Raw genomic sequence first — 13,950 nt, 5'->3', positions numbered from 1 at the left:
TTATAGCATCTCCCTTCCTGAAAAACTTGAGTACATTGCCAACAAATATGCAGAGCATTCCCATGAAAAATGGTCCTCAGAGAAGGTATATTTCAATCTGTGAGACATGATGTATGTGCCTTTTTCACTGCTGATCTGCTTTGTTTCTCATGAGAAACTGTCGTCGTAGATGTCAGCAGGCTGGACACTTGGGGACAGTATTGATGATCAGGCCAAAACACATCCTCTGCTGAAGCCGTATAAATCTCTGAGTGAGAAGGTACACATTACCACAGAATCAGAATCAGTCATCTCCAAAGCCCCAAGCACTGAAGTTGTTTTCTGTAGGAGAGAGAAACCTATCGCTGGCCAGTGAAGGAGTCGCTGAAGAGCATGCTGGCAATGGACTGGAATATTGAACGGACCAAGGAAGGAGAAGCCATTCTCCAACCACGAGATAGTGAGAAGGTATCATGATCAGTAATAGCAGTATTAGCTGTGTATTTTGAATACTCTTGATATATAAGCTGTCATAATGTCACGACTGAAAAGCTGTTGGCGTAGTTCACATTTATTCATCGTCCTTGTAGGCTGATGGATTCAGTCCTGCTCCAGTGGCCCTGCACAATGTCACTTTGTCAAGGGAACTACAGGTCGACCCTCTTTCTTTGAAACTATTTTGGACTAAATGGAAATGTAAAAACTTAAAGTATATATTTCATCTACAGGGCATGGTTGAAGTAGTTGCAGAAAACTACCACAACATTTGGGCTAAAAAGAAAAAGATGGAGCTGATGAGCAAAGGTCTGCATAAATATTACATTGTTACTACTTTTACAATCTCTGACTCTACTTCCTAATTGAATGTGAAGGAGGAGGGAGCCACCCATTGCTGGTTCCCTATGACACCCTGACGGCTAAAGAGAAGCACAGAGACAGAGAGAAAGCCCAAGAGCTCTTTAAGTTCCTGCAGATCAGCGGATATACTGCCACAAGGTTTGCTGCCGTATAAACTACTGCTTCCTTCCTGGTTGTAAACTTATATTGTTGTATTGTTGTACACAGGGGTATGAAAGATATGGAGCAGGACTCGTCATCTATAGAAAAGCGCCATGCCTACAAGTTTGTCAAAACATTGCTTAAATATGTGGATTCTGCACAAGAATTTATTGCTCATCTCGGTATGTTGTGCGTTTTAATCATTTCATTTGATCTATCCATTCCACGATAACTATACAAATATTTTAACTTCAGAGGCTATGGCCTCGAGCGGAAAAACAGACAAATCTCCACATGACCAAGAAATCAAGTTCTTTGCAAAGGTTTGTTCATGACAGCGCATTCATTTTTTGGGTTCTAATACACGTTTGTTTGACTATTATATGGTGTACCTTTTATAGGTGCTTCTTCCACTCATAGATCAAGCCTTTAAGAACCACTTTCTGTATTTCCTGTCCACACCCAACATGGCGCTGAGCAGTTGTGGATATGCCTCTAATAAGGAAAAGGAGATGATCACCAGGTAGAAATAGTGCAGGCATTTGTGAAGTTTAAAAGTTTCATTTGTTACTTGCCTTTCCTATTGATTTTTCCATTGTGCTTTTCCTTCAATTCAATTCTTCAGTACCTTTTTGACTTTGTCTTCTTTTCTAGCCTTTTCTGTAAGTTGGCAGCTCTTGTCAGACACAGGATTTCTCTCTTTGGTAAGGTCTGACCTCTGCACTCGTTGCCCTGAAGCGTACAGCTAAAGGCGTGTATTTGTATTGCAGGAAGTGACTCTGCAACCATGGTGAGCTGTCTGGACATCCTGGCGCATTCACTGGACACGAGGTAAGACTGTGGCATTTGGAGATTTTACCAACAGTTAAACACCATTTGCTAATGTGTTCTCTTACTCTTCTCCTAGAACGGTGATGAAGTCTGGGTCAGAGCTGGTCAAGGCTGGAGTTCGTGCTTTCTTCGAGAACGCAGCAGAAGATCTCGATAAGCTACAGGAGATGTTGAAACTGGGAAAGTTCCTACAATCGCGAGCCCAAATGAAGAGTGTCAGCCAGAGCATCACCTACGTGACTGTGGCCTTACTGCCGGTTCTGGTTGCCATTTTCGAACACATTACTACGTATAGATTCGCGGCAGATCTTTTGTGTACGTTTTCAGATTTACTTTTACTACTTGAAGCTTCAAACGGTCCTTGCATTGCCTTTTTGTAATTATGCTTTCATTGTTTTCAGTGGATGATGTGCAGTTGTCCTGTTATCGTATCCTCACATGCTTGTATTCGCTTGGTACTGGAAAGAACATATTTATGGAGAGGTGGGAAATGAATGATCAATTTTGTTCTAAATCAAACACTTAGACTGAAGATGAACTCAAATGACCATGTTGTTTTTGTGTGTTTTCTCACCCAGACACCTGCCTGCACTTGGTGAAAGCCTTGCAACCCTGGTGGGAGCTATGCCTGTAGCCTTTTTAGAGCCGCCTCTTAATGCATACAACCCACTGTCAGTGTTCAACACCAAGACGCCCAGAGAGAGGGCCAGTATGTGGAAGCGCTGCTCGTCACTAATGAATCACTAGGTGAAACGGTTTTACTTAAACAGTCTTGTAATATTCTTTGTTCAGTTCTGAGTATGCCCGACACGGTGGAGGAGATGTGCCCAGAATTGCCTTGCCTCGACAAACTGCTCAAGGATGTGAATGATATCTCTGAAACAGGAGCTCGATACAGCGAGATGTCACAGGTGGAGGTCAAATGCCATGTGCACTGACTCTGACTTAGATGCCCTTTTAAATGACTATTTCCTCTGAAGGTCATTGAGGTGATCCTCCCCATGCTGTGCAACTATCTGTCGTATTGGTGGGAGAAAGGTCCAGAGAACTCGCCTCCGGACATTCTGTGCTGCACCATGGTGACCTCCGAACACCTCAGCATCACCCTGGGAAACATTCTCAGGATTCTCAATAACAACTTAGGCACTGATGACGCCCCATGGATGAAAAGAATTGCAGGTATTATTGACATTTCGTTAGTCAATAGTTGGATCGTTTATCAACATGTGTGGAGTTAGACAATGTGGCAGCCTTTAAAAGAGATTAAACAATGTTATAACAATGTTCCCTCATTATTAACGCGCTCACAATTGTATTTTGTTTGAGTAATCCTGTTCAGAAAATGCCTGTTTTGAATTCCCCCCTATCTCCACTCACTGCTCTGTACTTACTTGTGATTATTAAAAAAATGAATATAAAAAAAAAAAAAAAAAAAAAAAACATTTTTCAACCATAAAAACATGTAACTAAAAATCTGCTTCTTGCTACTGTGAAATATCACAATGGAATGGGGCTCATCAGTTCTGTAGTTTATAAGCCGTTTTAGATCTATATTGTGTTTTATCATGAATAAAATATAATAGAATAATCTATGTAGGTACTAGTAATAGTAGTAATAATAGTAAATCCCCCAAGGAAAAAAGCATAATATGTCTGCTTTAAGACTTAAGGTCAATGATACATTTTAAATTATTATTATTGTAAAATATATGTTTACATCGGATCCCCTTCCTTAAACAAGCAACTACATGTGTTTTATTGTTGAGGTTGGCAGTGTGGGTAAAGTGTTTTGCTCAGGTTAGGTCTGAACCCGCTAAGCTCCACTTGGTGCTACGTCTAAGTTGTCTTTTTATAGAATATAAAAGCTAGAAGTGAAGTGTTTGTTTTGATTCAACAAACGTAACTTATTTTGACCTAAAAGTTACAATGACTCTGTCTCTTGCAGTTTACTCGCAACCAATTATCTGCAAAGCCGGGGCTGATCTTCTTCGAACTCATTTTCTACCGACATTAGACAAACTCAGGAAGAAGACAGTAAAGGTAATTGTACTAAATACATGTATGTTACGTACAGTATCTTCTCTGTAATAGAACCATGTGACACTTAATGTCATTATGAAGGTTGCTGGTGAAGAGGAGCTGTTGAAGGCTGGAGGAGATAACCAGGAGGCGGAGCTGGTCATTCTGGACGAGTTTGCTGTTCTCTGCAGGGACCTTTATGCCTTCTACCCCATGCTCATTCGTTATGTAGATAATAACAGGTATGCTTAACACATTTTAAACAACATTGCATGTGCAGAATTTACAGTGTAAACTATTTCAGGTCCCGATGGCTGAAGGAACCTGATGAGAACTCCACTGAGCTTTTCCGAATGGTTGCAGAGATCTTCATCCTGTGGTGCAAGTCAAACGTATGCTTCACTCACTGATTCTTATTCAAGTGTTTTACCATGTATTTATGAAGTGACAAAATACTTTTAAAAACAGAACTTCAAGCGGGAAGAACAAAACTTTGTGGTGCAGAATGAAATTAACAACTTGGGCTTCCTCACCGGAGAAGGCAAGGCCAAGATGTCAAAGGTAGGATACAATTCATTTGTTAATTGTCTTAATTTACATCAAGGAATATTATGTCATCATTTGTTACACATTTTATTCTTAAATATGGTTGCAACGGTCTTCCTTATTTCATTTGGGTAATGACTGATTCTTTGCAGTCAGGTGGGGACCAGGAAAGAAAATACAAACGGCGTCGTGGTGAATATTACTCCATTCCCACGTCACTCATCATAGCTGCTCTGAAGAAGATGCTGCCTGTTGGCTTAAACATGTGCTCCCCTGGAGACCAGGAGCTCATCTCCCTGGCCAAAATACGCTACAGCCTGGTGAGTTTATGCATTTGAGTGGGACTCATTCACTCAATTCATGTGCACATAATATTTGATAGTAAATGATTTGCTATTTAACATTCATTATTATGGCTAAGCTGCTTGATATCTAGTTTTGTGGTGCTTTGTCCTGTATTTCCTTTATTCAGTAATTAAACCATGCCCCCTGCTGGTAATTTTGTTATCTGTAATATGGTCATTTTCTGTCATAGAGAGATACTGACGATGAGGTGAAAGACCACTTGCGCCAGAATCTTCATCTCCAGGACAAGGTTGAATATGATTTTATTGTTACATGCAAATTCATTTCTTTGTGAAAATTGTATTTTGATTTTGATTGTATACATCCTTTTGTATTCCTCTAGTCTGATGACCCAGCAGTCCAGTGGCAGATGAACTTGTATAGGGATGTGGTTGTAAAGAGTGAAGAACCAGCAGACCCAGAGCACACAGTGGATCGTGTGCAAAGCATCTCTGCTGCTGTTTTCCATCTGGAGCAGGTACAGGGCCATGTTGGGGCCATGTCGGGGCCATGGGGTCTTGCTTTATTTATTGCTCTTTACATGATTACGTTGCAGTTTTTGATGCTCCAAATGTGTTTTTTTGTGTGTGTATATTACATATGGAGGAAAATATTACAAAATGAGGGTATTCAACTTAATTTATTTTCATGAATGGCTGGTACTTTTACCTCTGTGAACAGTTAGTACATGGCATTAACTGTTTATAATGTTTATACAGTGAGTAAAATAACCTTGTGATTTTGCACAGGGTTATTCTCTTAAATACCTTTAAAAAGTCCACCTCTTCTCCACTTATTCATCTAAATCAGCAGCACCTGTTTGAGCTTGTAAGCTGCATAAAGACACCTGTCCACCCCCAAATCAGTCAGACTCCTACTACTAAAGATGACCGTCGATCTCCCTCGGACTGGGCCTGGAGCCCATGCATGACTTTTTTTTTTGTCATGAGACCAAAATATAACTTTTTGTACAAAATCCACTCACTGTGTTTGGATTAAGAAGAAGGATGAGGAGTGGCATCCAGACCTAAATCCAATAGAAAATCTTTGATGGAGCTGAAACTCTGTTGCTGAAACCTGACAGATCTAGAGAAGATCTTTGTGGAGGAGTGAGCCAAAATCCCTGCTGCAGTGTGTGTACCTGGTCAAGAACTACAGGAAACGTTTGACCTCTGTGATTGTAAACAAAGGCTTCTGTATCAAATATTATTGTAAAATCATCAAAAACTAAAAAAATCATAAAATAGAATTTCCAGATTGTGTCTCTCACAGTGGAAATGCACCTATGATGAAAAAGTGTGAGAACTTGGCAAATATGCTGGCTGTTCAAATACTTATTTTCCTCATTGTATATTACTGTATTTCCTGGGGATTTACATTTATTACCAGAGAATAAACCTAACCCAAACTGGAGTGAGAGACGTGCCCTGTCATCAACCATAATTACCATGCTATTTCCATCCAAAACTACAGTGTTGTAGTATAAAGTAATCTGCACATCCATGCATCAGTGGGACACTAAAAAGTCTCTAAACCTTTGGGTTAGTGGCATGTGCTCCATTTGATGAAAAACAATATATTCCTTGCACTTTGTAATATTTTCTGTAATGATTGTTGTTTATTACATAATACAGCAAATTATTACAAAAAGCATTTCGTGAAGTGACAATTTTATTACAATTTTGATTTACTATATAATGCGGCTGTACAGTCCTGTAACCTGGTTACAGTTAATTTCATTATAGTGTTTGAAGTAATTCTTATCAAGTTTTACTGAAATAACATTTCAGGTGGAGCAGCCTTTGAGAAATAAGAAGTGTGTCTGGCAGAAGTTGCTGTCCAAACAGCGCAAACGTGCCGTCGTGGCCTGTTTCCGCATGGCTCCACTCTACAATCTGCCAAGGTGAATTTTAATCCTGTCTTTTATGTCTTGATTACATTTATCAGTAATCTGCCCCTGAAGAAACTAATTTCTAACAAACAGAACCCAATTTTTGTGGGGGAAATTTGTTTTATTGTGTGTCTATGTAAAACCACCTTCCTTCTAGTAACACTATTTCTTATGTGTTGTTTTTATATAACACTTCCTCATTCTTCCTCAGATACAAAATTAATAATTACTTCCTGAATGGCTATCGGGTGGTTTGGCTGGAAAGGGCATTCAAAGCCTCCAGCTTTGACCACCTGTTCTCTCTGCTCACGGTAAAGTGAATCTAGGCGAATGCATCATTAATCCTCCCCTCATCACCAGGACCAGTCTCTGCCCAGCAACCAGTTCTTTCCTGACTGTTGGTTCTGATCGGTCAGCTTATATCTTCAACATAGTATATTTGTTTGTTTGGTTATTTGTCTTTTAGAGTGTGAATGCTTATCTTATCCAAAATAACGATTGCATATTTTAACTGACCAGTCAGAAGAGTCAGTGGCCTCCTCATTGAGCTGCCGCCTGCTTGAACTGCACTCGTGTAACCCCTCCTTCACATCTCTCCTTCACCAGGACCTACCCTAATGCCACTCTACCTCCCTATCCTCTTCATTCACTCCCCATTCCCTCATGTTCCCCTCCCCAGGCATCGTGCTATCAACTTCTTCATCCCGGCCTATCAGAGACAATGGATAGAGACAGAGGAGTACTCCTTTGAGGAGAAGCTAGTTCAGGATCTGGCAGTAAGTACTGGGCTTGTCTTGCCCTCGTCCTGTGTGCCCTGCATTGGCACCTCTCTGCCAGTCCTGTCTGCTGAATGCTTCTTAAGGCCTGTGCCCGTTGAGCCGTGGGAGCGTGTTCGTGTGGGAGACTGGGCCAAAGCACCCCGGGCCTCTCCCTGTAGGCGAGCCAAATCTTTCACACACAGGTCCATCAGGGGCCAGAGACTGCATGACCACCTCAGGAGACACAGGGTCCGCTCCAGCGCTCTCAGCTGTAGGAAAGCAGGCTATGCCTTTGTGACAGCAGTGGTAAGGAGGTCGTATAGCTGTTAAGCTATCAGATATAGATCCAACCATCAGTTGTCTTTTCGCTGTAACTTTAAGTCTGTGAGTTGTAACGTACAGTACTTTCTGTTGCCGTGGTAACGTAGCATGTTTGCGGTCACATTTCATGGTCAGTATTTGTAAAAATGTTCAGCAACCTCATCAAAACAATTACATCTTGGGTTGAAAAGAGCAGCTATTTAATCATTGCGATTACTATTAAGATAAACTAAAATGTTCCAAATGTTCAGGAGTTTGAGGCATTATTACAGTCCATTGTGAAATCTTTCATGTAAAGCCATTATCACCAGTTGGCTAACAGCTTGCCTCTGATTGATTTGAAATGCATGTGCATTGACTGTTGTTACGTTCTTGTCAAGTCATTTCATGTGTTACTCAGAGTGTAACATGTTATCACATCTGCATGCTCTTTGAATGTAATGTTTTTCTCAATGGAAACATTTATGATATTCTAAATTGTCTGAAGTTGTACCCTTTGTGGTATTATCATTTACTTTAAACTGTGTGGTATTCTGCAGAAAACCCAAGTCAAGATGGGGGAGGAGGAGGAAGAAGAGGTGGCTGAGGTTCAGCCTGATCCTCTTCAACAACTCATCCTCCATTTCAGCCACAATGCTCTGACAGAGAGAAGGTGAGCATTCAGACTTAAATGGATCACTTTATAGAACAGCATTGGATTAATCACCACTATGATTCTTTGCAGTCACTTGGAAGAAGACCCTTTGTATATTGCATATGCAGATATGATGGCAAAGGTATTGACCTCAGCAAGAATTTGTTTTCTAAATTGTTTGACCTAAACAGTTCTTGTTTTGTAGAGCTGTGCAGAGGACGAAGAAGAGGAAGAGGAAGAAGGGAAAGAAAAGACATTTGAGGTTTCTGATTTAATGTAGCAGACTTACGTAATATATTCACAAATAACCCACTACAAATACATTTGTACTTTTAATATAAGGAAAAGGAGATGGAAAAGCAGAAGATCCTGTATCAGCAGGCAAGGTTGCACGCCCGTGGAGCTGCGGAGATGGTGCTACAGATGATCAGTTCCAGTAAAGGTAAGATGTTATAATTAATAGTACAAAGCACCGTCATTTGTACGCTTTCATTCTTCCTCTCAGCGTTCCCTTGTGAATTAAGTATAGTATCTTTAGTTTGTTCTTGTCTTCATCATCTGCCTTTAGGTCGACTGGGCCCAATGGTAACCTGCACCCTCAAACTGGGCATTGCCATCTTAAACGGAGGCAATGTGCACGTCCAGCAGGTGGGCTACTGTCTCCACAGCTTATTTTCACATTCTAGATGCTAATAATATACAGTATCTCAAGGAAAATGTGCAAATTATGAAGCTGGTCAACATATACATGGTCTATGATGTCACTGTATTAAGATTATAAACGTAGGCATTTGCAGTGGAAACATTCTCTAAACAATGATACAACATGGTGCGTGTTTGGAGTACATGTTTTGACTATTGTATTTCCCTGTCAAATGTCAGAAAATGCTTGATTATTTGAAAGAAAAGAGAGATGCTGGCTTTTTCAAGAGTCTGTCAGGACTTATGCAGTCATGCAGGTAGGAAGTACAAACATTTTAAGAAATGAAATGACACATTTGTTATTGCAACACATAATTGTGTCTTGCCAGTGTCCTGGACTTGAATGCATTTGAGAGGCAGAATAAAGCAGAAGGACTTGGGATGGTATCTGAGGAAGGTTCAAGTAAGTAAAACACACTACTTACTACAATTTCTATCTTTATTGCTTCTCATGGACAACATACATTTCAGAGACACTTTTGAGGGGTATGAGGATTTTTCAATACATCTTTTTAAAGTTCTAATGCTGAACCATGCCAAATGTAACCAAGTGTTCCAAAGACATATGCAATCTGCTTGTGTTTTAGGGCTCGACTTTGCGACTCTACTCTACTCTTTACTTTACTGGGATGTAGACATCACCTTGTACCTAATTGAGGTTTTGCAGACGGATTTATTGATACCTACTTCTTATCCTGATTTGTTGAAGTCTTAAATCCTGGCACGATGGTACAGGGGTTAGCACTTCAGCCTCACAACAGGAAGGTCCAGGGTTTCCGTATATGGAGTTTGCATGTTCTCCCCTTGTCTGCGTAGGTTTCCTTCCGGTGCTCCGCTTTCTCCGACCATTAAAAGTATGTAAGACAGGCTCTGAAGCCAGGACTTCCTGAAAAAGAGATTCCAAGACTCAGTGGAAATGTTCCGGTTAAATAAAGAACAAATAAATAAATAAAACATTGTCAAATTCTAAATAAGATCCGTCAATTACAATTGTAATTTGTTAGAATTACGGTATAAGTCCCAAACATGTGAAAAAGAAAACAATAAATGATGCATTGCAGTGTCTCGCCTTAAAGGTGCCATAACATGCTTTTTTTCACGTTTCGTAGTCTATCCTAAGTGTATAATTGATAATAATAAGTGTTGTGCAACACCCTTAACATAATAGTTAAGAAATATCACCCAGACCTTGGACCCCCTCAGCAACCCGGAAATGCAAACGGCTTGGTTTGATATTCGCCCCCACCCTTGAGAAGAGCAATCTGGCTCCTCCGCCCAACCCGTGACGTAGTCTCAGAGCGCGTGTGTGCCCCGCCCACCCGTGATGTAGTCCCACAGCTGTCTGCTCCACGCTGCGCCGCTCCTGCCGCGCGAGTGAGTGAGAAACGATAGAACTTCAGATCAACACTACTTTGAGCCTAAATAAATCTGGTGTTTATTCTACAGCGTGCGCAGAACAGATATATCTATAGATCTATATATGTATATATATATAAAAGTCTTATGTCCATCGCGCTCTTATTTCCTGGTTTTTCGGTATCGGATAGAACTTCTCTCCGTTTATTTTCCCGGTTGCTGCATCAATTGCCACATAAACCTTCACCATTGTGATAATGGTAAAGAGTGCGATATCATTAATGAAGTTTTGGGCCTCTTTGAACCGTGTTTCGTCGTAAATCGAAGCAGAAAAACTCCGGAATGGGCTTGTAGGGAGACAGCAGCACGGAGCCGGGGGGAAGGGGGCGGGAGGCGGGAGGTGGGAGGCGGGAGGGGAGGGTGAGAGGGGATAATGACGCGTGCTTGCCCTTATGACGCGGTCTTGCCTCCACAGCCCGTCAGTTTGGAGATTCGAGGAAAGGATATAGTCTGTACTAGAGCTAAACACTGCGGGAATCAATCAAAAAAACACTCTGGGTACATATATGAAGCACAAATAGCAATGTAAGAAGGCTCTGAAAAGTCGATTTTGCATGTTATGGGACCTTTAATGCCTGATCGTTTTATCGTCTGTGGCTGAAGTAGTTAGAGCCTGTTGTTGTGTTCGTGGGCAAGATACTTCATCCATTTGCCTTAAGGTTTATGAGTGGTTGGTGGTTGAAGGGGCCATCTCGCTTTTCTCAGTCTGCTCCAGGGCAGCTGTGGCTTACCACCTCTGAGTATTGAGTGATTGAATACATGTCACTCCATATTATTATGAATAATATTATTGCTTTTTGGTGTAGATTCTGTTGCACATGAGACTGGTTCTGCAGGGTGTTTATCTCCGAGAGGTGGTCTGTGACGCACTAACACAAATGGCTAATCCCAGAGCACATGGTCCAGCATTAATCCAGCTTTCCCCACTTTTCTTTCTTTTTTTTTTTTTTATTCTTTAAAGGGGGGGGACATACAGTAAATTGTCGGAGTCTATATTCAAACTCACGACACTGCGGCCGGCTGCACTAGGAGCCTGGCGTACGGGTGCTGTGCCTTAACCACTCGGCCACTGGGCAGCACTTTCCCCTTTTTATCCACGTGTTTGTCTTCATCATACATTTCCAAAGAGTCTTTAACAGTTCATTGTATGTTTATAATATCATTATGATTTAATCTTTTAAGTGAACAGATTTGGCACATATATTGATTTGAACTGCATGCTTTTGAGTTTTACACCCGTAGCTAATACATTTATATCTCTATGTATTGTAACCTAATGTCCTCTCTTTTTGCTCATGTCTGGTGAATTCTTTGTCTCCTTCCTGTCATTTTAAAACCCATCGATGGCAGTCCACTCTCAGCGGGGTAAATAGCAAACTTAGATTGTCCTGATTTGGCTATGCATCACCCTGAATGTCCTCTTCATATATCTGTGGTCCATTCTCCCTGCTTCCTTTGGTGGCCCCAGTGAGCAGGAACCCTGTGCATGCAGCCTGTCAGGCTAAAGGCCATCATACACTGCCTGTCCTTTGTGTGACATTGTCTTACTAATGTAGTCCCATTACTGATCATCTGTCCTGAGGCACAGTGCCACCTCTAAGAGATTGAGTCCAGGTCTAAGCAAAGCTTTGTGTTTTGAATTTGGGGCTTATTTTAAAAAAAAGCTATTTTTATACACATTTTAACTTTCACATGGGTTCTACCTGCACATAAACATACTTTGCACATAAACCTGTTTTTTTTTTCTTTTTCTTATGAACTATAATCACTTGTCCACTGCTCCCGTGCTTCAATCAGGCTGAACCGCGGCCTGCATGTGAAAGTTATCAAGCTTCCTTCAGCTTCTGGAATTATTCTTCTGTTTTACTAGTTTAAGCCCAAAACACACTTTGGATTCAGGTTTCAACCTGCAATCTAAAGACCACTATTTCAAAATGACATTACATATGCTTGCTCAATATGAAATCATTTTGAGGGTAACTTCATATCCTTAAAATTCAAACTTGGGTTAGTCTTATGGACTTTGAATTTGTATTGACTAAAGTATTCCTTCAAGGTTCCAAAGTGCTTCAAAATGATGATTTTACCAAAGACTTGTTCCGGTTTTTACAACTTCTGTGTGAGGGGCACAATGGAGGTGAGGTCCTTTTTGTAACCATTTGATATTTCTGTTTACTTGTGTAAGGCTGATATTTATCTTCATTATTAAAACAGATTTCCAGAACTTCTTGAGAACACAAACTGGAAACACAACAACAGTCAACATAATCATCAGCACAGTGGACTACCTGCTGCGCCTTCAGGTCTGAAAATGTCAGAATTGGCATCATTGCTTTCATTTTAAATACATTCTTTTCCTCTGCTCTACAGGAATCTATCAGTGACTTCTACTGGTATTATTCTGGTAAAGACGTGATAGACGACACTGGAAGGCTCAACTTCTCTAAAGCTCTGGATGTGGCCAAACAGATCTTTAACTCTCTCACAGAGTACATTCAGGTGAAACTCACAGTGTATCACATTCATACAGGGAAAACCCAATGAGAGGAATTCTCTTTTTCTGAAAAATGCTGAATAAACAAACAAAACAAACAAATAAACAAACAAACACAAGATCCAAATAAAATTCCAATAAATCATTCAAAAAACAGTCAATACAATTAACAAATATAAAAAACACACTTACACATACACTATGAGATAAAATCATATAAACTAAGTGCATTGGCGCTGAGGCCAGTCCATGACCAGTGCTTTAAAATCAATAAAAGGCATTCAATAATTTAATTCAAATAGTCTAATGTTTTGTTCGAGTGACGGAGCAAATTTACTGAAGGCCTTTTTTCCCCGTCTCTGTGTTGACACGGTGGGATTGTAAAATGAGCAGTAGATACTTAAACTGAAGTTCAGCAAACATGTTAAATAATCAGGCAAAATGCCTGATAAGGTTCAGTTGTAGTCATCTGGACTCTGTTTTAGAAAAACTCAACGTTTCAACTCTCGAGTCATTCTCTCCATACACTTTTTATTTCTATAGAAGATTGACAATCTGGCTTTAAGATTATTTGTCAGCTCTTGTATATGTTGAAATAGATGGCCAAGTATTTGTAATGGGGTACTTGTTCAATAAACATTACCATTGAGTGTAAGAATAATGTTTAATTGCTTAATTTATTTCAAAGTTGTTTTACATTTGCCCTTTGTCTTTTGTAGGGTCCTTGCATTGGAAACCAGCAGAGTCTGGCACACAGCAGACTGTGGGATGCAGTAGTTGGCTTCTTACATGTATTTGCCAACTTGCAAATGAAGCTCTCACAGGTACAGCACAGTTTCAACTCCAACACGTATCCCCAAGGGAAATGTTTTTCCACAAACAGTGGTAACAAAAAGTACATGCACAAAGTTAACATGCAAGACAATTAACAAGTTACAACAAAGTATCTATAATAAAAACTAAACTTTATTTTACACTGAGTAACTAATTTGTATATTTGTTTGTATCCAGAAAT

At 40.3% G+C, this 13,950-nt stretch overlaps 1 protein-coding gene across 4 annotated transcripts in view; it reads left to right on the top strand.

Annotated features, from left to right (window-relative positions):
* Positions 1 to 13,950, top strand: part of ryr3 (ryanodine receptor 3) — a 77,630-nt gene that overhangs the window by 52,567 nt on the left and 11,113 nt on the right. For 2 of the 4 annotated variants that reach the window (XM_072445756.1, XM_072445748.1), the window contains 37 exons: positions 7 to 85; positions 170 to 259; positions 328 to 447; positions 570 to 632; positions 708 to 783; positions 852 to 975; positions 1,045 to 1,160; positions 1,234 to 1,301; positions 1,380 to 1,501; positions 1,633 to 1,682; positions 1,749 to 1,809; positions 1,886 to 2,124; positions 2,211 to 2,292; positions 2,388 to 2,518; positions 2,602 to 2,720; positions 2,790 to 2,988; positions 3,755 to 3,849; positions 3,931 to 4,070; positions 4,133 to 4,220; positions 4,297 to 4,389; positions 4,527 to 4,694; positions 4,910 to 4,969; positions 5,063 to 5,197; positions 6,510 to 6,622; positions 7,290 to 7,386; positions 8,229 to 8,341; positions 8,414 to 8,465; positions 8,529 to 8,585; positions 8,666 to 8,765; positions 8,892 to 8,971; positions 9,206 to 9,282; positions 9,355 to 9,428; positions 11,792 to 11,806; positions 12,498 to 12,578; positions 12,656 to 12,744; positions 12,812 to 12,940; positions 13,655 to 13,759. In XM_072445756.1, the coding sequence (XP_072301857.1) occupies positions 7 to 85; positions 170 to 259; positions 328 to 447; positions 570 to 632; positions 708 to 783; positions 852 to 975; positions 1,045 to 1,160; positions 1,234 to 1,301; positions 1,380 to 1,501; positions 1,633 to 1,682; positions 1,749 to 1,809; positions 1,886 to 2,124; positions 2,211 to 2,292; positions 2,388 to 2,518; positions 2,602 to 2,720; positions 2,790 to 2,988; positions 3,755 to 3,849; positions 3,931 to 4,070; positions 4,133 to 4,220; positions 4,297 to 4,389; positions 4,527 to 4,694; positions 4,910 to 4,969; positions 5,063 to 5,197; positions 6,510 to 6,622; positions 7,290 to 7,386; positions 8,229 to 8,341; positions 8,414 to 8,465; positions 8,529 to 8,585; positions 8,666 to 8,765; positions 8,892 to 8,971; positions 9,206 to 9,282; positions 9,355 to 9,428; positions 11,792 to 11,806; positions 12,498 to 12,578; positions 12,656 to 12,744; positions 12,812 to 12,940; positions 13,655 to 13,759 (3,700 nt within the window). The remainder of the gene's footprint in view (positions 1 to 6; positions 86 to 169; positions 260 to 327; positions 448 to 569; positions 633 to 707; positions 784 to 851; positions 976 to 1,044; positions 1,161 to 1,233; positions 1,302 to 1,379; positions 1,502 to 1,632; positions 1,683 to 1,748; positions 1,810 to 1,885; positions 2,125 to 2,210; positions 2,293 to 2,387; positions 2,519 to 2,601; positions 2,721 to 2,789; positions 2,989 to 3,754; positions 3,850 to 3,930; positions 4,071 to 4,132; positions 4,221 to 4,296; positions 4,390 to 4,526; positions 4,695 to 4,909; positions 4,970 to 5,062; positions 5,198 to 6,509; positions 6,623 to 7,289; positions 7,387 to 8,228; positions 8,342 to 8,413; positions 8,466 to 8,528; positions 8,586 to 8,665; positions 8,766 to 8,891; positions 8,972 to 9,205; positions 9,283 to 9,354; positions 9,429 to 11,791; positions 11,807 to 12,497; positions 12,579 to 12,655; positions 12,745 to 12,811; positions 12,941 to 13,654; positions 13,760 to 13,950) is intronic. The other 2 variants (XM_072445765.1, XM_072445772.1) reach the window with 1 other exon arrangement.

Source organism: Eucyclogobius newberryi, unplaced genomic scaffold (assembly GCF_026437365.1).
Source record: "Eucyclogobius newberryi isolate DKJ021-1_F unplaced genomic scaffold, fEucNew1.0.hap1 SCAF_1, whole genome shotgun sequence".
Lineage (NCBI taxonomy): Eukaryota > Metazoa > Chordata > Actinopteri > Gobiiformes > Gobiidae > Eucyclogobius > Eucyclogobius newberryi.
The sequence above is the reverse complement of the archived record's forward strand: the minus strand, read 5'-3'. Positions and strand labels throughout refer to the sequence as shown.